General features: G+C 38.1%; 1 protein-coding gene across 5 annotated transcripts in view; it reads right to left on the reverse strand.

Annotated features, from left to right (window-relative positions):
- Nucleotides 1–2,295: 2,295 nt before the first annotated feature.
- LOC148833651 (E3 ubiquitin-protein ligase TRIM21-like) overlaps nt 2,296–26,257 on the reverse strand; it is a 59,674-nt gene continuing 35,712 nt past the window's right edge. The window contains exons 1-13 of one of the 5 annotated variants that reach the window (XM_088915513.1): nt 24,175–24,234; nt 22,629–22,658; nt 22,123–22,144; nt 16,743–16,806; nt 16,460–16,489; nt 12,913–12,966; nt 12,653–12,703; nt 10,817–10,870; nt 10,556–10,609; nt 10,307–10,345; nt 7,553–7,606; nt 6,191–6,217; nt 2,296–5,202 (exon numbers count right to left, since the gene is read on the reverse strand). In XM_088915513.1, the coding sequence (XP_088771639.1) occupies nt 4,673–5,202; nt 6,191–6,217; nt 7,553–7,606; nt 10,307–10,345; nt 10,556–10,609; nt 10,817–10,870; nt 12,653 (759 nt within the window). In that variant the 5' untranslated portion in view covers nt 12,654–12,703; nt 12,913–12,966; nt 16,460–16,489; ... (2 more) ...; nt 22,629–22,658; nt 24,175–24,234 and the 3' untranslated portion in view covers nt 2,296–4,672. Of the gene's footprint in view, nt 5,203–6,190; nt 6,218–6,354; nt 7,112–7,552; nt 7,607–10,306; nt 10,346–10,555; nt 10,610–10,816; nt 10,871–12,652; nt 12,704–12,912; nt 12,967–16,459; nt 16,490–16,742; nt 17,293–22,122; nt 22,145–22,628; nt 22,659–23,826; nt 23,899–24,174; nt 24,235–26,257 lie in introns of those variants that run through there. The other 4 variants (XM_088915512.1, XM_088915514.1, XM_088915521.1 and 1 more) reach the window with 4 other exon arrangements.

Consider the following 26,257-nt stretch of genomic DNA (forward strand, 5'->3'; position numbering starts at 1 on the left):
ATTGCGGGTTTTGAGAATTGGGTATCGATTTTCTGAAATGTTTTATACAAAAATACCTCATCTAAAAATTCATTCAGTTCTGTGCATGTAATGTCATACATTTTACTGCCTTTGTGTGTGTTTAACCCTTGTCGAATGGGTTGTAAAAGTCTCTTCCCTGAGTGCTGGCTGACACTGAAAAATAGGCAACAGGAGCTCCGTAAATAGAGAGTGTTGTGTGTGTGTGTGCTACACAAGAACGGTCTCTTGGTTATTGCCGCACGAACCCCACATTCGCTACAGTGCGTAGTGGAGTGAGACAGACTGGCCGTGACGAATTCGCCAACAGCTTGATAGGTTTGATTGCCTATTTGATAGTTGTAGAGTTTGAGCGAAAATGATGAAAATGAAAATGATGAATGATGATCTGTTACAACTAGCATTATACAGTGAAGTACCTTGTTAAAATTAGGATTCCACCAAGGAAACCATCAAAACACTGTTTTAATTAAGAATCTTCTATTAACACACATTCTTTGGACGCTAGAAATCATCTGAGCACGTACAGTAGCATCAATATTATTCAATTACTGTACATCAGAAATAAAGCTGATACATTGTATTTCTCTGAGCTGAAATTTTTATACAAAGGCGCTTAACTTGAGATCGGAAGGGTTCCAGAGATTAAGGATAGGTAGTGTCTGGGAATGATTATTATCTGCAAACTTCCAAGTCTCACTCAACAGAAAGTAACAAAAACTCTGCCCTTGTAGCCTGGGCTTTCTGTCTCCTTGGCCTCTGTGGATGAGGTCACCAGAAATCCCTTTGAACGACTTTACTTCCAGAGGTACAGCAATCGTCTCAGTTGTGAGGTGACAGGTCAGAATGATGTTACTGTCAACACTGACAGTCAAAGCCTTTGACTGAACAATGATCTGTGGGTGACGAAAAAGAATAGTGTTTTGATAACTGATGCAGTTCTTGTACACAAATGTGACACAATTAACACAGTGTAGTATTTAGCAGACATTTGTATTTAGTAAGGGAAATCACTGACAATAGGAATCAGTAGGTATCACAAAAATAGAAATACCGTAAGCATGCGTTTGTTCTAAAATGTGTCCAAGGAAAACCTTGGAAGCTGATCAATTCCTTATCAGAAGTTAGGACCTTTTGATGATCATACTGTATCTAAGAGGCTTGAATAGTATGCTATTCTAATACAGTTCCCATCATACAGAATTTGATGATAATTAGTACAACTAAATGAGCTTATCTGAAGTGCACACACCAGTAAGATCTGCAAGGGGTCAAGATCCAAGGTAAATCTGGACTTCGCAGCTGGTCTGCAAGGGATAATTGACAATAGGAGGGGGAGCAGAGTGAGTATAAGTACAGGCAGATGTTGGGTACATAAGGAAAAAGACAGAGCATTCCTGCAATATATGCAGATATGAGGAAAATGACAAAGTGAGCTTCTGCAACTGACAGAATTAAGTCTTGCAAACCTTGGGTGAAGTGGTGGCACTTTGGCTAACGATCTGTGCCTGTATCTGGAAGGATGCTGGTTCAAATCCCTCGGCTGGCAGAGGAATCTTACTCCTTTGGGTCCCTGAGCAAGCCTCTTCACCCCAGCTGCTCCAGGGGCGCTGTACAAATGGCTGAGGCTGCGCTCTGACCCCAAGCTTCTCTCCCCGTCTGTGTGTCTCATGGAGAGCAAGCTGGGGTACGTGAAAAGACAAATTCCTAATGCAATTGTATAGGACTAATAAAGTGATCTTATCTTATCTTAAACCTATAGCCATCCAGTGAAGATGACGGAGGGACTATGGGGGTGTGGATGAGTGGTGAGGGGGGTATTGAAGAGTATGAAGAGGCAGGGACTGAGGGCAGTAAGGGAAATCGGAGATAGAGCTCCACACAGCATCTGGAAGGGGAATCTGGAGGAAAGCCGTAGATGGTACAGACAGTGGGGTACCAGCAGATAGAAGCAAATCAGCTGTATTGACATGAGGATGTAATTCCTGCAAGTGAGCAGCAGTACTAGATGAGCACTGTTATTGGTGTTAGTAGAATACTAGAAGGTCAGGCCACCTAGTTGTGGATGACAAGATCAAGAATGACCACCACCTTCACACAGCAGCTTGGGAACAGATGCTATAGGAGTCTGGAACATGTTGCTATACCATATTTTTTAAGATGACTCCCTGTCTTCTTTTAAGACACAGTGGGGTAAGATCCTTAGATCAGTTACCAACCATAAAAAGACTAAATGGGCTAAATAGTATCCCCTTTAATATGTAGACACAACCTACAGAGTCTAGCCATTTATTTTATTTCACAATATGAGTCCAAACTCCACATTTCAAGTTCAAGTGTTAAACATACATATTAGAGCTCTTTGTTAAAGGACAAGTCCCAGATATGGGCCACAACAATCTCAAGAAATCAATATACAGCAATTTACAGTATATGTTGTATTCAGCAGAATGTCTTAGTAGACCTTTTGCTATGCTATGTGCTGTGCTGTTATATCTTTAGAATATTTAGAAATATTGTATTTTCCTGTTCCTACAGCCAGTCTGGACTGGATTATTCATGAATACAAGACATTAAAAAAATATAACCAACATAAATACATTTCTTATTAAAAACTAAAGTTAGTAAACAATTAGATTGGATTTTACTGTAGTTAAAATACATTTACACTTCAACACACCTTTGACGTTATACAGTACATCTCCCTTTTTGAGACATATAGACATGAAATAGACATTTGAGACTTTATAGGTCTGAAATATGTGATATACAGTACGTAATTCATTAAATGTATGAAGTTGTGCATGTTAGTAAAGAAACAGTCCTGTGAACATTCCTTCATTTCTAACCCGTGTTCTAAAGTAAAGGAACAAACATGGACCTTCCATCTGACAACATCTAAGGCTATTGTGTACATCTGGAATGCTGTCTGTATTTATTAGCACTGTTGTGTCATACAGATGACACAGTCCAGGTGTCTGTGTAGAAGTCTCTTTATTTCATATGCATATGGGAGAACGTCTTGCAACCACCGAATTTGAAAATAAGTAACTAAAGATGGTCTTTTATACTGTGGAACAAACAAGCTAAAGTGACACTCCCCCTAATAGTTAGCAATACAGAAGTATGTCTGTATATGGATATACATCACATAAAGTTAATGTAAAGATTAGTGAAGCAAACTGTTTAGTGCACCACTCATATAACTGCATCTCAATGAACATACCTAGTGAAACATGACAAACTGCTCAAATGTACATTAAGCACAATTTCCTTGTATAAATGTCTGAGCAAAAAGTTTATAATGAACATGCAGAATAAGCATCTTAAATCTTAGATCATGTCTCTGGGCTTTAACAAGTTCCACATTTACATTCCGTGCGTGAAGCCAACTTCAAGCAACAAGACTGCATCGTTTGAAAAAATACAGAAATTATACCATTGTCTCAGTTGTCCCTTCAGCACCACCCAGTGAAATAGATAACAGCATAATTCTTTTTTTAAAGCAACACACATATCCAATCTGTAATTCTTAATCTGTAATAATTCTGTTATATGGTGTTTTTCATTCCTTAACTGCTTTGCAAAGTTGTATTTGTCAGAATTTATGTCCAGAAAACACGAGTGTCACCCCTATTCACACCCCTGTAGTTAATATTTAGTCAATAATCCTTTGGCCTAGATTACAATTTCAAGATACCCCCTGTTGATTGCTGTGGTACTTTTGACCATTAGTCCATGCAGAATTGTTCTAGCTCTATAAGAACTAAGAGACTCTCTGTTAGTAAGGTTTTTTTGTGGAAACTCCTCCATTCAGGCTTCTAAATTCTAACCTTCTATATTTTGTTTCTGTCTCACTGAGGGGCCCTCTACTGAATGACCTGAGTGTGGGAAGTGTCTTTGAATGTTGCAGAGTAAAAGTAGATCAAGTTTCCACACAGGTCTCTGGTGCAAAGTTTAATTGCACTGTGCACACATACATTCTGGTGCACTAATGCTGCCGTCGCATCATCCAGGTGGGGCTGCCAGTGGTGGTGGAGGGGAGTCCCCATTATCTATAAAGCGCTTTGAGTGAAGTGTCCAGAAGAGAGCTATATAAGTGTAAGCAATTATGATGATGCTGATGATGATGATGATGATGATGATTATTCTCTGGTCTATCTTTCTCTCCTTCACCAGTCTGTGCTGCAGGTGGAGAGGTTTGGCGGGAGGTTTCAAAGAGCTGTCTGGCCTCCACCACGGTGACGAAACCATTGGTTCCGAATGTCTTCTCTGTGTTTCCTCCTTTTACACCCTAAGGGCAGAGGAAACTATATATTTCTCAGGACTTTCACTGCCCAGCCATAGAGCAGAATATTACTGGAGATTTGTCTCTGCTGAACTTTAAAAGAATGATTAGGGGTGTGAATACATTCAAGCCCTGTGTTTTCTGGAATTCATCCGTGACAAATATAACTTTGTGCACACCGTGCAATGCTATAATGATTATCAAATAAAATATAGAAATATTTCACACACATAATCCAATTGAGATGACAATAACTCATTCTGTTTCCATTCCTTCCTATTTTGTTAGCAGTATGCATAATTTTGTAGGGCATCGAATTTCAATATTCTTAGGGAAGATGTTGTATCCATTGTCCCTGCAGTAGGTTCATTCCCCTAAAGGTTCTGTAATACGAAGGGGATCTGTATCATAATTGCCAGGAGAGAAGAATGGTTGAATTTTCCTGTCTATTTTGTCCTCAAAAGTGTAGATGTGGGAGCCATCCACAGCATTGTAGAAGGAGACCTTCTTCTCCTTATAGTCCACATGGATTCCCACTCTTGTAGGAACTTTTGTGTCCAGTCGGGTCTCTGGGTCAGTCAGGGCCATCAGCTTCCCATCCCAAAGACTCAGGACCCAAAACCCAGCTGCAGGGCTCAGACTCAGTTGCCCCTTCCTGGACACTGAGCCTCGGGCCACTCCCAGCTCCCAGTACTTCTTGTTTCCAACCTCCACCTCCCAGTAACACCCACACCTCATCTCTACTGGTAGCCTGTAGCCCAGTACACAGGGGTATTCATCAAACCGCTCAAGATTGTCAGTGAGAGTCTGGTGCTGCTCTGTCCACCTCAGTTCTGTGCCATCTTCTGACACCATCAGGTAGGAATTGATTGTGTTTATATCCAGGGACACATCCACTGTGGGTAAGGAAGAACAGGGAGAGAATTTAGAATGTAGGACAAAGTGAGAAGATTTTACTTTACAGCACGTTTATTTTAGAAACTAAAATCTAATCCCATTCAATGAATCCATTTAATTTATGTATGTAATGTACTGGCATTTCAATCTGATCATTGTGTGAAAAATGTTTTATACTTATTGACTGATAGCAAAAACAAATTATATCAAATTGATATAATCGAATGAAATACAATAAACCCCATTTTCCCATTAACTTGTCAATAATTGATTTATGATGTGTAAAAATCTATTGGTTTAAAGCACATTTAACTGCAGGGGTATTTAGAAATAGTAAGCAAGCAAGGGTTTAAATACTAACAAAATAAAAAAAAATCACAAAATAGTTTGCAAAATATGCTGACCTGGTTGTAATAAAATAAAACTAAAATGGATTAGCATCCTTCACTTTTGCATCTGTATCTTCCTATTTTCCAGTGTAGATTCACAGGATGAATTCTGAACTGATCACATTTTCAGATTTCACCAGCATGCTGTGGAGTGGATGTACAGTACAGTAATCCACACCCTAAATCTTATCTAGCCGTGATTGGTTTCTCAACTATTGACTTTCACTCTGACCTAAATTTAATAATTTTCCAAGTGTACTTCTTTTTTATACCAAATGCTTTGTACCGTATAATATTCCATATAGATTTACAAATATATCTATTAATATTAACATCACTCTCTGAATTAAGACACGCTAAGCTAAGATAAGATCACTTTATTGGCTATATACTGTACAATTTTCTGGTATTAAGAATTTGTCTTTTCGCATATCTCAGCTTGCTCTCCATGAGACACACAGACAGGGAGAGAAGCTGGGGGAGCTTGAATTGCTGTTGTGTTAGTGAAATTCATATTACATTCACAAAAATATGAATATCCCTGAACTGTTCAATAAAACCGTAGAAATAAACTTGTTGATAACAACAAAAAATATACCTTCCATGGCCCGTCTCACATTAATTTCTAAAAAGAGATAAAAACACTGTTACTTAACACAGTACGCAGACAAATCTCTATAAAACAAATGAACAAATAACCTTTGGTTCTTCCTAGATCAAAATGAAGAAGAAATATAAAAATATATCTTTTAGGACACTTACAAAACCTTTCAAAATGCCTGGTTTTCTCAGGCATTAAATCTAGAAGCCTCTGGGTGGTATCAGAGTCAAAGGAAGAAGTGTTAAATTTCAGGCGAAATCCTTTAGGGATGATATTATGTCGACGACATCTGTAAAGGAACAGGAGGTAGTTAGAAAGCCTGATCTTGGAACAGATCGCTGTGAAGAGACGGAATGCTGGTTTAGTGAGAGAAGCGGGCAAGTGACCCAGGGAGGAAGTGAAGGAATGATGAAGAGATACTGTATCCAGACAAGTAAAAGACAGTCCTGTAGTGATTCAGAAAAGAGTTTTTTGAAAGGATTCAACTGAAGAGCTATAATTCCTTGAAAAATTAAAAAAAAACCCACCAAAACACACAATTGTCACTCTGCACACAGAGGCTATTTTGGGGTAACAAGGTGACAGCAGAAAGACACATTTGTGGGAGATCACGTGAGCTAGAGACAAAGAGAGGGAGGGAGTATCGAAACAGTGTTTGTTCCTGAGGAGACCTGATGGAAGACACAGTATGGAGACACACAGCAACATCCTGACTTTTTGCTTCACAATGAAGAAGTGTTGATTTTCTCAGTGAACAACACTATAATAACACTGGGATTATATTGGCATGTCTTTAAGAAAATTTTTAAGAATCAGAACTGTTTGCTGTGTTTTGTTTCTCGACTGACCTACATTTCCTCCTCAGTCAAATAGAATATCTCTGGACCAAATATGCAAATCAATAGGATTCAGCCATAACTGGATAACACTAATCCTCAGTATACGGTACATTCTATAACACATTTATACAGTACATGCACAGTATTGATTTGTAGAACTACTGGTACAATGGGCTTGATTTACTGTCTGAAAGCTAGAAAAATACAGTCAATACATGAAGAGACAATGCTGTTAAAAGTCCATTATTTGAAAGTCCCTTAAGTCATCTTAACAATAAAGGCTTGACTGTACGTAGTCAGCTATACTTCAAACATACAGAAAAAACAGCAGTACTTACTGTTCTCATCATTTTGTTTCTCAAGCTCTGCTATTTGTGTACAGTGTACATCAAGGGCAGTAATTAGCAGTAAAAAAGACTTGACCAAAAAAACAGAACAAGTGTAAAACCTGTTCTTGGGACTGTAAAAGCACAGTTAAATGATTCCACATTTTAAATGCAAAAAACAAAGCAGTACTTACTGTTCTCATCACACAGCTCTTTATTCTGTTGTTCAAGCTCTGCTATTCTCCTCACTGCAAATATAGACAACAGGAGTTAACAAAAGAGCATGATACACACTTGGGAGAGATCATGCCTTATCTTTTCTTCAACAGAACCAAGCAAGTAATAAGACACAATACAGACTTTTAAAAACATATGTGGAGGATACCTATTTACAGAAAAAAACGATATTGAGAAATGTCATAAACATACAGTTACCGTATAAGGTTGTAGAACTAGATATTGTGAAAGAATTGAATCAAATTAGTCAGCCTCCTAAAACAAACTAAAAGTTCAACTCAGCAGACAACTAAAAGCTGAAAACTGACATGTGCTAGAAGACACAAGTGGAAACAAATAAGAAATGGATGAGATTTGAAATGTGTCCAATATAAATTCTGCAAACGAACAACTGGTGTTACTGAATAGAGGTTCAGGTCAAAGTTAAATTTCTCTCCTTTTTCTACATATAAAAAGTTTCCTAGCAGTACATGGCACTGCCAACATCTTTCTAGCCCTCTGCATTTGGTTTTTGTCACAGAAGAACGTGCTTCACACCCAGCGCTGACTGGACCTTCATCTTGTTCATCTCCTACAAGCCACGACTGGAGTCACTTTCTCGCTTCTTCAATCTCAACATCAACCCTCTACTGAAAACCAGTTTGCTGTGCTACTGCTGTATCATCTGAGCTTTTCTTTCAGTTCTCCTGCTGTCGTCAAGCCTTCCAGAAACTTTGAAAGCCTGCAGACATTCTGTCTCTCAGTTTCTCTTCCTTTTTCTCTCTTCCTATTTGCGCCTGCTCCAATCTCTCTCTTTTTCCCCTTTCCATTTCTTGTTGGGCATCCAGCCCACCGCATCTGTGACCCCAGCCCATATCTGTTGTTTTGTCTCTCCCCTCTCCCCATCATTCATTTAACTGTCCCTGCGAGTGTAAGCATCAGTCTGCGTCAGATTCAGGCCTCCTCCTCCTTCAGCTCATGCTGTCCCTAGCACTGTGGCCTAGGCTGCTACAGCAATGGGTCCTCCATCCCATTTACCCCTCCTTCAGCTGGCGTCCAATAGGTGCAGCATTATCCCATGACTTTTCTCCCTCCCAAAACCTGAAGCTGCATATTCCCTCATTTTTGGGGGCATCTCCTTGAATATGTTCATATTGATTCTTTCTAGAAAACTTCATCAATCAAACGTTTCTCCTGCTTCTGCATCAGCCTGCTCTTCGGGGTCAATGCATAATTTCCCTTGCCTACCACAAAGTTCCAGGTCAAGTAAGCCAGTCTGGCTACTGCTGCGAGCTGTTGGTGTTGCCACCTGTTTGGTGACCTGCACTACTTCACTCACCTCATAGGGCTACCCATGCACTGCACATGTGAATTTAAACAAGCACACACTTGCATCATATGCACATTTCATTCATTCCATGCTACATGTTCAGTTCCGCTTGGCTTCTGGAGGGAACCCAGGTAAGCTAACTTTCTCTTAGCTCAGTGTTTTACATTTTTTAGTTAATGTTCTGGGGATTCTTTTGGAGTGAAGCAACAGCACTGACATTTGACTGTCATTTCCTAAGCCAGGGAAGTTAAAGCCAGTATTAAGCACATTACCTCTTTCCATGCATTATCTTATTGTTAGACTTCAACAGAACTGCAGACCTGGTATTGTTGAACAGAGACTCAGGTGGATGTCAAATTTGAATCTTGCACGTCTGCTCCCCTACATATTAATGTTCCAGGGCTGCACATGGTGCTGCACACATCCTGTCTAGCTCCCCCCCAGACCAGCATCACTTTTCCTTGGCTCATACATCATGGGAATCGATGTGACTGCGCTGATCTCCAACCAGCACAGTTACAGATACAGCCAATCAGAATGTGCAATATTGCTTTCAAGTGCGTTACCTGTAACGTGGCGCTTTGCGTTATGTAATTCGCCAAAGACGATCGATAGGTGGCATTCGTAGTGTGTTAAATGTTAATGAAATTATTGCTTCACTTAATTTGTTTCTCTACTCTGCATGATTAAATCCGCTTAATATAGAATATTAATCTGAACATTTACAACTAAAGGGACATTTTGGTAACTGAGCATAGAAATAATGGAAGAATAATGTCTCTGAACATCATAAACAATATTAGTTTAGGAATATAAGTATATATTTCATACTGTACATGGCTGGTAGTGTTAGCTAAAAATAAAAATACACAACAGTATTACACCTGCCTCATAAATTTTTTATGCATCAGTCTTTAACTTGATCACTTACTGTGGTTATTTTGGAAAAGATTTGATGTGCTCATTCTAACTATATTACAGTACGCTTTTATAAAGTGCTATAGTGTTTTATCCTTTCCTATGAATACTTGCTGTCATTATTTTTGTAAAAAATGTTGTAGTACTTTTTTAAAAACATCCACTTTACAGGTTATATTAATATGGAATCATGTAACTAAAGAAATTCCGGTAGCTGAAAATAGTTTCTTAAGATCATTAATGATAATAATTTATGAATCTTCATATAATACTATATATCTACTGTATATAGCTGGTAGTAGAACAACTAGTACAATGGGCTTCATTTACTGTTTGAAAGCTGGAAAAATACAGTCAATACATGAAGAGACAATGCTGTTAAAGGTCCATTATTTGAAAGTCCCTTAAGTCATCTTAACAATAAAGGCTTGACTGTACGTAGTCAGCTATACTTCAAACATACAGAAAAAACAGCAGTACTTACTGTTCTCATCATTTTGTTTCTCAAGCTCTGCTATTTTTCCTACAAATACAGATAACAGGAGTTAACAACAGAACACAAGACCCACCTTAAATGAGAGGGCAGGACTATAAAGCAAGGGCAGCTGTATTTTGCAGTAAAAAAGACTTGACTAGAAAAACAGAAAAAGTGTAAAACCTGTTCTTATGACTGTAAAACCGCACCTGTTAAATGATTCCACATTTTAAATGCAAAAAACAAAGCAGTACTTACTCTTCGTATCACACTTCTCTTTATTCTGTTTCTTATTCACTGCTACTGTCCTCACTGCAAATATAGACAACAGGAGTTAACAACAGAACACAACACCCACCTTAAATGAGAGGGCAGGAGTGTACATCAAGGGCAGCTGTATTTAGCAGTAAAAAAGACTTGACCAATAAAACAGAACAAGTGTAAAACCTGTTCTTGGGACTGTAAAAGCACAGTTAAATGATTCCACATTTTAAATGCAAAAAACAAAGCAGTACTTACTGTTCTCATCACACAGCTCTTTATTCTGTTGTTCAAGCTCTGCTATTCTCCTCACTGCAAATATAGACAACAGGAGTTAACAAAAGAGCATGATACACTCTTGGGAGAGATCATGCCTAATCTTTTCTTCAACAGAACCTAGCAAGTAATAAGACACAATACAGACTTTTAAAAACATATGTGGAGGATACCTATTTACAGAAAAAAACGATATTGAGAAATGTCATAAACATACAGTTACCGTATAAGGTTGTAGAACTAGATATTGTGAAAGAATTGAATCAAATTAGTCAGCCTCCTAAAACAAACTAAAAGTTCAACTCAGCAGACAACTAAAAGCTGAAAACTGACATGTGCTAGAAGACACAAGTGGAAACAAATAAGAAATGGATGAGATTTGAAATGTGTCCAATATAAATTCTGCAAACGAACAACTGGTGTTACTGAATAGAGGTTCAGGTCAAAGTTAAATTTCTCTCCTTTTTCTACATATAAAAAGTTTCCTAGCAGTACATGGCACTGCCAACATCTTTCTAGCCCTCTGCATTTGGTTTTTGTCACAGAAGAACGTGCTTCACACCCAGCGCTGACTGGACCTTCATCTTGTTCATCTCCTACAAGCCACGACTGGAGTCACTTTCTCGCTTCTTCAATCTCAACATCAACCCTCTACTGAAAACCAGTTTGCTGTGCTACTGCTGTATCATCTGAGCTTTTCTTTCAGTTCTCCTGCTGTCGTCAAGCCTTCCAGAAACTTTGAAAGCCTGCAGACATTCTGTCTCTCAGTTTCTCTTCCTTTTTCTCTCTTCCTATTTGCGCCTGCTCCAATCTCTCTCTTTTTCCCCTTTCCATTTCTTGTTGGGCATCCAGCCCACAGCATCTGTGACCCCAGCCCATATCTGTTGTTTTGTCTCTCCCCTCTCCCCATCATTCATTTAACTGTCCCTGCGCGTGTAAGCATCAGTCTGCGTCAGATTCAGGCCTCCTCCTTCAGCTCATGCTGTCCCTAGCACTGTGGCCTAGGCTGCTACAGCAATGGGTCCTCCATCCCATTTACCCCTCCTTCAGCTGGCGTCCAATAGGTGCAGCATTATCCCATGACTTTTCTCCCTCCCAAAACCTGAAGCTGCATATTCCCTCATTTTTGGGGGCATCTCCTTGAATATGTTCATATTGATTCTTTCTAGAAAACTTCATCAATCAAACGTTTCTCCTGCTTCTGCATCAGCCTGCTCTTCGGGGTCAATGCATAATTTCCCCTGCTCACCACGAAGTTCCAGGTCAAGTAAGCCAGTCTGGCTACTGCTGCGAGCTGTTGGTGTTGCCACCTGTTTGGTGACCTGCACTACTTCACTCACCTCATAGGGCTACCCATGCACTGCACATGTGAATTTAAACAAGCACACACTTGCATCATATGCACGTTTCATTCATTCCATGCTACATGCAAGTTCCGCTTGGCTTCTGGAGGAAACCCAGGTAAGCTAACTTTCTCTTAGCTCAGTGTTTTACATTTTTCAGTTAATGTTCTGGGCATTCTTTTGGAGTGAAGCAACAGCACTGACATTCGACTGTCATTTCCTAAGCCAGGAAAGTTAAAGCCAGTATTTAGCACATTACATAGCTGTCCCTGATTGGATCATAACAGAAACCTGCTTAGTGAAAGATAGAGTACAAATCAAGGGCAGATTAAAATGTACTGAAATGTATTAAAAACTAAAAAAGTCTACACTAAAAAACCTGCGATACTTTGTCTCTTTGTATTCCTACCAGACCATCATTATTGCTGATAATGCTGCTATACTTCAAACATACAGAAAACAGAGCAGTACTTACTGTTCTCATCACACAGCTCTTTATTCTGTTTCTCAAGCTCTGCTATTCTCTCTACAAATACAGATACCAGGAGTTAACAACAGAACACAACACCCACCTTAAATGAGAGGGCAGGAGTGTACATCAAGAGCAGCTGTATTTAGCAGAAAAAAAGACTTGACTAGAAAAACAGAAAAAGTGTAAAACCTGTTCTTATGACTGTAAAAGCACACTGTTAAATGATTCCACAATTTAAATGCAAAAAACAAAGCAGTACTTACTCTTTGTATCACACTTCTCTTTATTCTGTTTCTCATTCACTGCTACTGTCCTCACTGCAAATATAGACAACAGGAGTTAAGAACAGAGTGTGGTACACTCTTGGGAGAGATCATGAATACTGCTGTGTTTAACGCTAAAAAACACTTAATTAACGTAACAGAAGGTGTAATATCTGTTTGTATTACCACAAAGCCCCACCACTAATACTTCTGTATACAGAAAACAGAACAGTACTTAAATAAGCACACAATTCACATTTTAATCAGTTGACCTAGGCTATGCTATGCTCTCTTCAAAAGCAAACAGCAACAGTTTAGAAAAGAGCACAATAGAGTCCTATACTAATGTTTGGCTTTATTATCTCTAAATGTTTACCTAGCAATGGATCTGGGGAATGGAAGGAATGTTATATATACAGGCAAAAGGAACTGAAGCTCTTTAGTCTTTCACAAGAGCATCAAGTTAACATCATTAATGATAATAATTTATGAATCTACATAATCTACAATCTAATATATCTATATTGCTGGTAGTAGTATCATATTACACTTTATTCGTAAACGTGCATCAATTTCTTTGCCCTGTTCATTATTTTGGAAACATTTTGACGTGTCTGTTTCAGTTATCTGAGCAACGCTTTGGTACAGTGGGGTAAAGTGCATACCTATCATTCAGAAGGTCCTGTAAATAAATTAGTAAATAATATGTACTGTATAGACATTTTTATTATTTTTGGATAACTTTTTAAATGAATTAGATCAGTAAAGCAAGAGATAGGTGTATACTCACCTACCCACTGGTATCAGATCCCCTGTATAAAGACTACTTTATACCTAAATACATTAAATTGCTAAGCAATGAACAAAATCTTTGCAGGTAGGGGTCTTATGATTATAAAGGCAATAAAGGATCAAGGTTGATTATCTAATCCGTATTAGAATTTAACCATACTTTAACAAAACTGGTGGAGGTGAAATTCTAAACTTAAGACTTTTGCATTCCTACATATAAACATCTCCCTGGCTGTAAATGTCATTATATGGGATTATATTCCTTTCACAAAATAAGTGCAAGACACCTACAACACATTACCACAACTCTGTGAAGTTTTTGCCTAATTTGTGGAGTTCTGACTTCTTTTTTTCTTACACAAGTAAAATGCTCCACAAATGGATTTAAATCTGATTGTTGGTCATTGTTTCCTAAAGAACCCTTGGTTGCACAGGCCATATGTTTTGTATCATTGTCAGTCTGGTGGTTGTATTTGGTGCTTTTAGCAATTGCCACATTGGTATGACAGGTTTATGTATTTTCATGGATGGCTTTAGAAGACGGTGATAATTGCCGAAAAATTGATGGTAAGTCATAGTGTGTAGGTGCAACACACTTGCAGTCCTACTACGATCCTGTAAGGAATAAAGAGTTAAACAGGAAATAGAGCATCACTTCCTGTTCCTGTACCACTGCAGCCCTATCCCACCTGGGGGAAACATGGCAGCCATGTTACTGCAGTAGCCCTACTGTGCAGTGATAAGGGTGGAGTAAGAAGCTGAATTCAACTTCAAAGGGAAACTAGGGAGGGCAGATTACATTAAATATCCAAAAACTGCAAAAAGAAGCATTTAAAAGTGTCACAGGATATCTAATGACCAAGCAGGAAGGAAGTATCTAGTCTCTGGCCAACACATTGAAAATTCAAAATTTCAATTGTAAAATTGAAAAATTTTAATTCGAGTTTGGAGTAATTGTCTGAATACCCCACCACATTTGGCACACATGGGCAGATAATAATAAGACTATAAAATGTGTTAGTTTTGCAGAAGAATATGATTAATAATAGTTTTTGAATACATTATTTAAACATCTTCTTCTAAATCATCTACTTGCTTGGTTGAACCTATCCCCAAGATATTTATTAAGGAACTTCTACCCACTATTGATAAACCATTTTTTAAATATTATAAATTTGTCTCTAAATCTTGGATATGTACCAAATCTCTAAAAATGGCTGTCATTAAACCTCTTATCAAGAAAACAAATCTTGGCCCTAGTGACCTATCAAATTATAGACCTATTTCTAATCTTCCTTTTAACTCTAATGTCCTAGAGAAAGCTGTAGCAAAACAGTTATGTAGTATTGAATGACCTACTATACATCTCTCCACTGACCATGGCTGCATCTCTGTGCTTGTGTTATTAGATCTCAGTAGAGTGTTTGATACCATAGATCATAACATTCTATTAAACAGACTTGAAAACCTTGTTGGCATAAGTGGACAGGCACCCTCCTGGTTCAGATCCTACCTAAATGATCGCTATCAATTTGTACATATAAATAATGAATACTCTGAGCTTATCAGGGTAAAATATGGGGTCCCTCAAGGTTCAGTGCTTGGTCCTTTGCTGTTTTCCTTGTATATGTTACCCCTTGGTCATATAATTCGTAAGCATGAAATTAACTTCACTTTTATACAGATGATACTCAGCTGTACATATCAGTCAAAATAGATGAAGTATCTCTATTTTCTAAGATAGAAAACTGTCTGAAAGACATTAGAAGCTGGATGGCATGCAACTTCCTTGTGCTTAATTCTAACAAAACAGACGTGCTGGCGCTTGGTCCTAAGGCTGCTAAAACTAGGCTAGCTGAATATACCTTGACTGTAGGCGGCTTCTCTGTTGCTCCCAGTACAGTAATTAAAGACCTCAGTATTACTATAGATTCTGATCTTTCATTTGATACTCACATAAAAAATATTTCTAGAGTAGCCTTCTTCTACATTGCCAAGCTTAGGAGGCTGCTATCTCTCCATGATGCTGAAAAATTAGTCCATGCACTTACTAGTTCAGATTGGATTACTGTAATGCTTTTCAAATCTAAGCTAAAAACATTTTTGTTTAGTGAAGCCTGCAGATAAAGACTTAGAAAAAGCAGGTCATGCAACCTACCAATTTCTGCTTTCATTGTCATTCAGTCATACTTTATTTCTTTTCTATCCATCCCTTCTGAGGTGGACTGTTTGGAGGTCCAGATGCAGAATCCAGCTCCTTCTACCAGTCATAAAATCAACAGCAGATTCTCTACCAAGCCCTTTCTCTCCTACCTCTGCTAAAGCCGATATTGCAGTCCTGCTCATCTGAGCACCTGCCAGACTCGAAGGCCACCGGACTGACCGACCCTGGTGTACTTTCTCCCCCACCCCCGAACTCAACTTCCCAGTTAAAATCGCAACCGAAGGAAACTAACTGAACATTCTGGACACTGTTGGACATCACTATACATGACGGAGCTAAAAATACTTGTGGCCAGAGGAGGATAGGCTCCGTCTTTCGAGCCTTGGGTCCTCTCAAGGTTTCTTCCTACTTTAGTCTGAGGGAGTTGTTCCTTGCCACTGTTGCCTTAGGCTTGCTCACTGGGGGTTCAGGCCTGGAAATCTGTAAAGCTGCTTTGTGACAATGTCCATTTTAAAAAGCGCTATACAGATAAAACTGAATTGAATTGAATTAATATTGTGAAGAACTCTTTGACCACCGTACAGCACCTACCATCTCTTTCAGCTGCCTCTTCATTCCCTCCTGTAAGTGAAGACAGACACCAAAAAAATATTACCTGTTAAAACATAGTTCAGGATTTAAATGCTGCTTTTCACAGGATATCTAATGACCAAGCAGGTAGGAAGGACCTAATCTCTGGCCATCACATTGAAAAGGACTTGTATGCAATTTCAATTGTAAAATGAAGAACATTATAAATCTGAAACTTTGTTAGTTTAATTTGTATTTACAGGATCAACTCAACAAGAACCTTCTTTGCACCTACAGCACCTACCATCTCTTTCAGCTGCCTCTTCATTCCTGCTTGTAAGTGAAGACAGACACCAAAAAATTATTACCTGTTAAAACATAGTTCAGACATAAGATGTATGTCATATTGGTAAATACAGTTCCGAGAAGAAGTATTTGCCCCCTTCCTGATTTCCTCTATTATTGCATAATTGTCACACTGGATGTTTTCTGATCTTTAGACAAAATCTAATATTAGATAAAGGGAATCTGAGTGAAAAAATAACACTTTTTTATTATGATTATTTCATTTATTTAATAAACAAGGTTATCCAACACCCATATCCCCACCCATGTGTGAAAAAGTAATTGCCCCCTTACACTTAATAACTGGTTGCGTCACCTTTACCTGCAGTGACTGCAACCAAACTCTTCCTATAATTCAATATCAGTCTTTCACATCACTTTTAGCCCACTCTTCCTCGCAGAACTGCTTTAATTCAGAAACACTGGTAGGTCTTCAAGCATGAACTGCTCATTTCAGGTTTCTATTGGGTTTAAGTCTGGACTTGGACTAGGCCACTCCAAAACCTTAATTTTGCTTCTTTTCAGCCATTCTGATGTGGACTTGCTTTTGTGTTTTGGATCATTGTCTTGCTGCATGACCTACAGTAACTACGCTTCAGCTTCAGCTCACAGACAGATGACCGGACATTCTCCTGAAGAATTTTCTGACACAGAGCAGAATTCATGGTTCCTTCAATTTTGCCCAGTCATCCAGGTCCTGAGGCAGCAAAGCATCCCCACACCATCACACTCCCACCTCCATGTTTGACTGTTGGTATGATGTTCTTACTGTGGAATACAGTGTTTGCTTTATGCTAGCCATAATGGGACCCATGTCATCCAAAAAGTTCCACTTTTGACACATCTGTCCATAGAACATTCTCCCAAAAGGCTTGGGGATCATCCAGGTCAGAATGGTAAATCTCTGTTGAACTGTGTGGTAAAGATCTCCACAATTAACCCATAGGAAGAATGAAGAATTGTGCAGATGTAGGCCACAGTCTTATTAAGGTCACAAAGAACCAAAGCTGTTTTAACATTATAAAAACAGAATTTCTGCCAAGGACTAGAAACATATAAGAATATTCATAGGAAAGATAATGCTCTCTGAAAACTGCATGCTTTTAATATATTATGTGGTTAACAAAGCTGGACAAAAGCCAACGTCTATCCAGGGATCATTCGTTAAGTATAAAGGGCCGTGTCTTAAATGCCACACTAAGCCCTTCCTCCAAGTCCACACCTCTGTGATGTAGAGCAAGTGTGGACTTCAAGTGTGCGTGTGTTCAGGGCCACACTATTATAAAAAGGAACACCCTTGCAAGACAGCACTCGTTGGTTACACAGCTCACGGTCTAAATGCTTTCTGAATTTAAACACATTTTTCTCCACTCGCAGTTTGATGCAATTGAATGTCATCTCGTCTGTCCCTGCACAAAAGTGTTCATTCATGTTGAGCAGCCTCGACTGAAAATGGGCAAAGTAAACGAAGGAAAACTTGGCAGTACCGCTCTCTGTTTATTCAAAGCTGTGCATCAATAAATACACTTCATCTTGACTATCCCAGTACAAAAATGACAGCACAAGTAACAAAACACATTCATTCACGGTGAACAGAGTAGATTCAAAGTAAACTAAATTAGATAAACTCGGCAATATCTCAAAGTTTTGTACTATTAAATATTTAATCTATCCACTGCAGGTAAGTGAATATTCTTGAACTGGGGTGACAGAATAAGAGCTTTATGTCAATATTTCGTACATAGAATACGTACAGTATGAATCTAAGAAACCGGATGAAATTTAATTTTAACATAAAATATTATGAGTTTTAAAAGTGTAAAAAAGTTCATTTTACTATCATGTGAATATTTTATTCTCCATAAACTTCTCTCCACAAAGTCACTGTTCCATGAGGAATTGGGGGAAATCTCCTTCACGAAGTTTGCTCCGATGCAGGCTACAGGCTGAATATACGTGAATATTTGTTTATATGTTAATGTATATTGTTGGGACTGGAGAGGGTAGCTGAGATTCAACAAAGCTATCATCATTTGCATTTCCCAAACTGATTATCTTACGTAGGAGGTTTGGAAAAATGCATATAGATTGATAATATTTACCTGGTTGTCACTGCTCTAAGAGGCAAGCAAACATAGGAGGAGACACAGATAATGAAAGGGAATACTACTGTTTTATAACTACTAAAAATATAATCATCACTGTTAAATTATTTCATTATTATTGATTTACTCAGGTAAATACATTTCACTTTCATTTTCAACTGTTAAGACAACAATGAAGAACTGTTCCTAGAGAGTTCACTAAGACAGCCTCCATAAGAGGGAGATAGAAACAAAAAGAAAAATGATAAGATGATCATCATCATCTTTCATCTTCCTTGGAGATCCATTTTTTTTGGATGGAGGTTTACTCTTTGGCCTGATAAGGTGTGTTTGGGGTTTACTTGCATCACAACTTCACAAGGGGCAAAATAATGGAATTATTTAAATCTAAAGTAATTAGAATTCAGTAACTCAGTGATTCTAAATATCTGTCTACAGTGCAACAATTTTGTTTGTTGAATACTTTTGTTATTTATACTTAATACATATTTGTATTATATTAATAAGCTTCAGTGTAATTGTTACTCTTATCATCAGAGCTTTACAATCAAAGAACACACAAGATGCACAACACTTGGTATTTCTTGAATGTAAGTGGATTAAATTCTTAATTATTTTCTGGTCTAGCAAGTTGGTGTCAGAATCAGATTTTTGACAGTATCTATTTATTACATTTTTGTAAAGCTCTTGTAATTGTTTTCCCTCATTATGTAACAATATACAGTATATCTTAAAAAACAACAATTTAATTTGATGGAACAAGTAATAGGTTTATTCTATGCTGAAAAGAAAAGGTGTTCACACACCTGAAGAAGGCTTCACGGCCGAAACGCTGTGTTTTCTTTCTTCTCTTTTCAGCAGGGAATAAACCTATTACTTGTTCCTTTGCAGCCTACGCATGCTGACGCAGCTACCCAGCTGAACTATTTTAATTTGACATCTCTAATCGCATTGGTATTTCTGTGAATATCTGGAGAGGAAAATTTCATATTTGAAGAAGGCATCTGGGATGATATTTTGTTCTGCTGAGAAACCTCGACACATCTGTAAACCTTTGCTTAAGAGCTGCTGGTGTATATATTTATATTTTATACACATGGGATATTGCATATATACTTAAAGCTTTCCATTTGCTCTTGCAGTTATTGCTCAGGAGAAACCTGCTGAGAACTGTGAGATGAAATTAACTTTTTCTGAGGTGACAGAGTGTGGTGGAGTGTTGTAATCACCTTGGCAGATCTCATGGAAGACTACATCTGGAGACCAGGCAGATACAGTGAGTGTGAGTCTAATACTGGCAGGTAATATTAGATGTGTGATGATAAGGAGAAGAATCTTCTGTAGTACAAAACAGATTCTGCTGCAGATTGAGGCATATAAACTGTATTTCTCACTGAAATCTTCATAACGAACTTGAACCAAACAATTGTGCAGTTCATGCAAGTTAATTCCTTAAAGGGGAACGGCAGTCCCAATTTTTTAGACCGGTTATCAAATCATGTTAACAAAATAAATTGACGGTATCGCAAAGGTCTACAATTTTTGAATCAAGCACAAAATTGGGAACTTTGTGAAGGTACTGTATAGTCGCCATGCTGTCCACTTTTCATGCCACGGGCGAGAGCAAGAGTTCGGGTGAATTGTGACGTTAAGCAGCCCTTCCTGCTCACTAGTTCCTCCAAGCAAAAAGGGAGGTTTGGTCTCCACACAATGTTAACCAAAACAAGATTTTCTCAACTCAGGTATATATTTTAAATGTTCCCCTATTTTAAATGATGCCTCACTGTCAAGCATTTGGCTGTGCAGAACATAGTGCTTGCATACAAAACTGTATGGATCTATATGGATCAAAACTGGACTGGATCAGCAGAAAGTCAAATTGTTTCCTTTTCCAAGGGATCTTCAACTGGCCAAGAGACATTGAATAAACATAGGCACTGATATTGGTGCCATCGACAAGTTTCTCAACAAGATCAGGGAACTGTACAAGCAAAGAAGTACAAGTTGTGCTTATCTTGAAGTCAATATGCTGAATTAAATTCAATTGCACTCATGCAAATTGGCAGTCTAGATAAAGTATCTAAAAACATATCACCTTCTATGTGTCAGTTTCATAATATTATATGTAAACTAATACAGCAGCAAAATTTGCTTGGTCTAAAGTATGTGCTTCATTGCAACAGAAATTGATTGGGGTTCAAGTATTCTTAATTTTGGATGTTTATTGCAATTTTCTCTACTTCGGAGTTTATATGATTATGAAGCCTGACAGTTTGTCATATGAATTATGGTAGTGAACCAAAACAGATGAAAAGAGAGCCCAATGAGAAATTTGATATGAGCGTTTGACAGAAAAATAGAAAAAATCTTTGCAGTTTAAGAAATCTTTTTTATCATTATTATATTTCAGACCAAGGTTAAGATGTGCATTAAATATAGTTTTATGGCTAAGATCAAAATGTCTATGGTATTAAAGAGATGTATGCACAAGCCTGCTTGTTTACAATGTAGTAGGGCCTGCTGACCTCACCAAACGTTTTCTTCCTCGTTCTGAACTGCAGTCAATGAAGGCAAATATGGCTCTACACATACCTGGAAATTCAATCTGTTTTGGGATGTAATGTGAGCATTTCAATACTAACTCTGTGCTGGACCCCTTATTTTCTCACAGTGGTCATCATCAACAATTGATAACAGGACACAAGGTAGGGGACATAAATGTCCAGAGAACCCCTATTGAGTAATCATTCTTTTTTCCCCCATTATCTGGAAGTGAGAGATGTTATAGAAAAACTGGTCAAAGATACTGAAATTCTTTCATCTTTAATCTTTTACAACAGATTGTGAAGGTTTTCTGTCCATATTTAGATAAATGATATGATGTTCTGGTAATTTGAGGATTAGGAGCGTTGAAAAATCAACTGTGATTTATATAGATGTAAAAAATAATAATTGAATTGAAGGATGATTCTACATGAAAAGAGTATTATACAGAGATCACTGAGAGTTTGAGGAAATGCTGAAGACTTTTAAGAATTCATGTTTAATCAACCAAGCCTACAGAACATCTCAAAGGTGATTCAATAATAAACATCCCAAAGTTCTTACAGTACAGTACAAGGTCAGACTGTGTATTATAACTAAGTGGACAAATAAGTTAAGAAACAATTTGAAGAGTTTATACTATATGTTGACACATGCAATGACATTAATTTCAAAAACAGGAAAACTTACAATTTTTACTGGAAATACATCCCTATAAAAATGAGAAGAAGTTATATTAGTTAATTAGATATTAGATATTTACAGTAGCTCAATTTCTTATGTGCTTATCATTTGCCTGAGAATTAGCCTTGCACTTGAGCTACAGTATTTTAAGTATCTGTTCAGAATCGAAGCACATTACATTTCCTCTCTGTGGTCATATTACACCTTTCTGGTAAAACTTGTTAATGGCCATTAAACTACAGAAACCAAACCTGATGCACTATTTCTCCTGAGTTGAGTCAAGAAGCTCTATTATTAGAAGAGTGATTGTCTTTAAGTTGTATTATTCACATGCTCTCTTAGTGAGAGTTTCATCAGTCTTTACTGACAGGTGTCAACAACAGGAGAAACAACACACTGTGTGAATCAGGCGATTGTCAGAACAAATCCAGAGGCTCTTTTAAAGCCTGCTTTGTTGATATTCTTGATTTTAATGCATTACAATAGCTGTTATTTTACTGAAGTAAACTCACCATTGTTCAGACCAGTCTTGTCTCCTGCAACTGAATCAGGAAAACAGTGAAATAAAAAGAACAATCCTTTGTAAAGACAATTTTCCTGCAAAAAGTACTATTTATAAACCACATAGAGTTACCCATAATGATATAATATTGATAATATATTAGTAATTTATCTAAAATAAATTTCTATTTTCTAACATTATCAGTTCATTCATTTCTATTTTTTCAAGAGAGGGCGATAATTGTACGAATGAGGCTGAAATCGCACAAAGGCTGTACACCTGGATTATGACTGGTGGTACTCCAGGGATCTACAATCATTTTCCCAATGCTTGATTAAAGCCACTGTGACAGAAATAGGACTTCATCCCGTTTGACTTTGGTTTTAATGTACAGTAGCAGCACTGGGGAACTTTGACAGGCTGTGTCAATAACAGTCTTCAATTTCCAAGTATTGTATTTCACACCAAGACAGAGCCACAACCTCAGGGCAGTCCTTCCGATTCTTCGCCCCTACTACGCGCTGATGAAAAGAAAACTCCCAACTACAGGACCTGTTGCTCACTGACAGTCTGGCATCTAGCGATAAAGAAAAGAGTGTCGAAACTGTTCCGTGAAAGTCAACGAGCTTTGATCCCACAGCTCCGTGAACAGAAAGTAGGACGAGCGGGATTCTGATGTTCTCGCTTGTATACTGTACACTATATTGTGAGAGGCATATATTCACAATTCACCGTCCTCGACCCTAATCTGCTTTACTCTAATATGCTACTTCTCTCTCTCTCTAACAGTTTCCCCTGCGCCTTGCAGAGAGTCATTTGAGTGCTCGGAGACTTGTTAGGTCTCCACGACGGCCTGACTGTCTCCGTCTGCTCTCAGCGATTCCTCAGTCTGGTTACAGAAATGAAGCCGATTTCAATAAAGCCCCTTCGAACTCATCATGACATGATGTTTCGATTGTCTCCAGTTTGATAAAGGCAAAAACATTCCCTTTTCATTTGCCAAACATCTAAAATGACGTTTTGCAGAACGTTCGCACATCGAAACGACTAAAAACATTATTTGTTGATGTACTGCACATCTGTTGGTCAGTATTTAAGAAACTAATCTGCAGCCGAAAACCAGTCACGCCTTTGAATCAAACCGAGTCACTCATAGTCACAGCGCAAACGAAGTAAAACGATATAAAAAATGTGACGTCATGAGATACCTGTTCCTGGGGGCCTGTAGCCAGGCTTAATGGATCAGTCTGGAAGATACAGCTGTTCCAGCTAGTTGCTACTGTATATTACAGTTCGACAACAGCACAGCTGTAGCTCAGTCAACACAGGACAATAAAACGTAGGAACAAAACTGCCTTCAGGTCTCGCCTCACACACTCACGTAGTCATATAGTGTGGAGCTGGATTTCTGTTCCCGAAATCTTAACTTTTACTTCCTGTGTAGCCTTTTTTTTTTGCTGTCAGCTATAGGAGTTGTTAAAGTGTAGAACGAAATACCCACAGTGAAATATCAAGCGAAATTTCCCACTAGACTGTTCACAGTGTTTCACACCCACCTTTCTTAATAGGCAGTTGGAAATTCTGAAATTAATACTGTGTCCTTACAAGTCCCGGATGTGATTCCCGATTCAAAAAACAGTTCCTGTGCGGATTTCGTAGCGATTTAGTTTCCCATCAAAGTGAAAGTAATCCTTACTGGATCAATTTGTGAGTAGCTCTTATAGTGAGTAACGCCGCTTTTGAGAAAGGAAGACATTTTAACGTGATTAGTGACACACTTTTTTGTTTTTAAACAAATATATATGTATATTCTACTTTAAATTCATTCTAGAACTACTTATCTAGTCGATTTGACCCATATAAAAAATACCTTCTACATGCAGTATAACTGTATGTCAATTGCAGGAATGCGGGATCTGGATTCTTACTAAAATCCCGCGTCTTGTAACAGGTTTTCTGATTAATTTTGATTATTTGATATTTATAGAGTTCTAAAAAATCCACCTTTTTATTTTAACATTTACCTGAAATCAAAATGTTGCATTGAAAACAAATACTGTTTCCATAATTACCAGCGTACAACACACATTAGACATACAGTACAAATACCACATCCAGTGTATTTAGGAGGATGAATAATTTGATATGATCAGGCTAATTATTTTTGATAATACAAATTAATTTAGAAATTTAGAAAATATATCTTTTTGTCCCTTTAGAGAGTACAAGCATGTAATTTCCAACGACCAGGCTCACTGCAAACTCCATTCCCGTGGGCAGTAACCAGGAGGGCTCTCCAGCTCTCCTACTTCAGTTTTAATACCCGGACAACTGAAGAAGAAACTCGTTCAAGTACAACAGGTGTAATATGTTAGTGACTGGTCATGGAAGATTAAAACCCTGACTAATTAATCTATTTCAAGTAATTTTATCCTGAAATTTACGGGAATAATGTGTGTCCCAGTATTTAAGATTACATGAAATAACTGTTTTTTTTTTCACATTGTCAAAATTGTGCCACTGCTAGAGTCAGGTGGTGACAAAGGACAGCACAGCCCAAACTTGTAATCTGAGATATGAGGATTATTCAGAATTTAGTCAAGACCTTTATATGAATATGAGGTGTCTAATGATCGAATTATGATTTTCGGTGTGTACTACAACCTTAAATATTTTGCAGTTTGACAATTCTATTTTGTGAAACGCCTTTGCAGGAAAAAAGAACTGATGGGACAAATGTAGGTGCTCTGGTCTGAGGTTCTGACATCTTCGAGCAGCAGGGACACGTTGCCTCTCTCCAGCTCCTGATGGAACAGCTGCACTCTGCCCTGGTAGCCTGGGTCTTCTGTCTCCCTCCTGTCTGTGTACTGATGGACCAGCTCACCAGAGCTCCCTTTGTACCACCTCACCTCCAGAGACACAGCACTGGCCCAAAGACACAGACAATCTCACAATGTTTCTTTCGTCTAAAGCCAGACTGATTTCTGTTGCGCTAAACTGACAATACATGCTGAATTATAAGGTGTAAATGTGGGGATTGGTGTCTGAAAGCAATGTGTGGGCTTTCATAAGCGGCTTGTCCATGAGTGATCAGTATTAGAGAGCAATTATCTGGGGGAAGTGGAAACAGAGTTATTCTTTAGATTTTTAATTATCTTGAATATGCAGTTATCTCAGAGCAGTTACAGACGTGCACAGAAAGGATAGTGCAAAATAGTCTACACAACGTGTGAAGCTAAGCATGAATGATAGCTTATACACAGTGAGAAGCAATACTGTATACTGTAGTAATCACAACCAATGACATTATACAGTGTCACATTCTAGATGTGCTTGGTTAGGAATCAGACAGCTGTCCTACAGGAACAAACTGCTGCAGAAGAACTGTAAAAAGGAGTTCATCCCTGGCACTGGATGCTCAGTAGGTGTTGAGGTCTCACTCCACAGCAGGGCTGGTACTGTGATAATTAGAGTTACCCAGAATGGGCAGCTGTCAGAGAATTGTTAAAGACATACCTGAAAAAGAGCAAACTTTCAGGTTTTTTTCTAGCTGCTTATTTTCAAGCACTGCAGGACCAAAACAACATGTGTTAATAGTCTATTTTCAATTAATTCATACAAATAACATGGTGTCACCTT

The sequence above is a fragment of the Atractosteus spatula genome, chromosome 5 (assembly GCF_055471065.1).
Source record: "Atractosteus spatula isolate fAtrSpa1 chromosome 5, fAtrSpa1.hap1, whole genome shotgun sequence".
In the NCBI taxonomy this organism is placed as follows: domain Eukaryota; kingdom Metazoa; phylum Chordata; class Actinopteri; order Semionotiformes; family Lepisosteidae; genus Atractosteus; species Atractosteus spatula.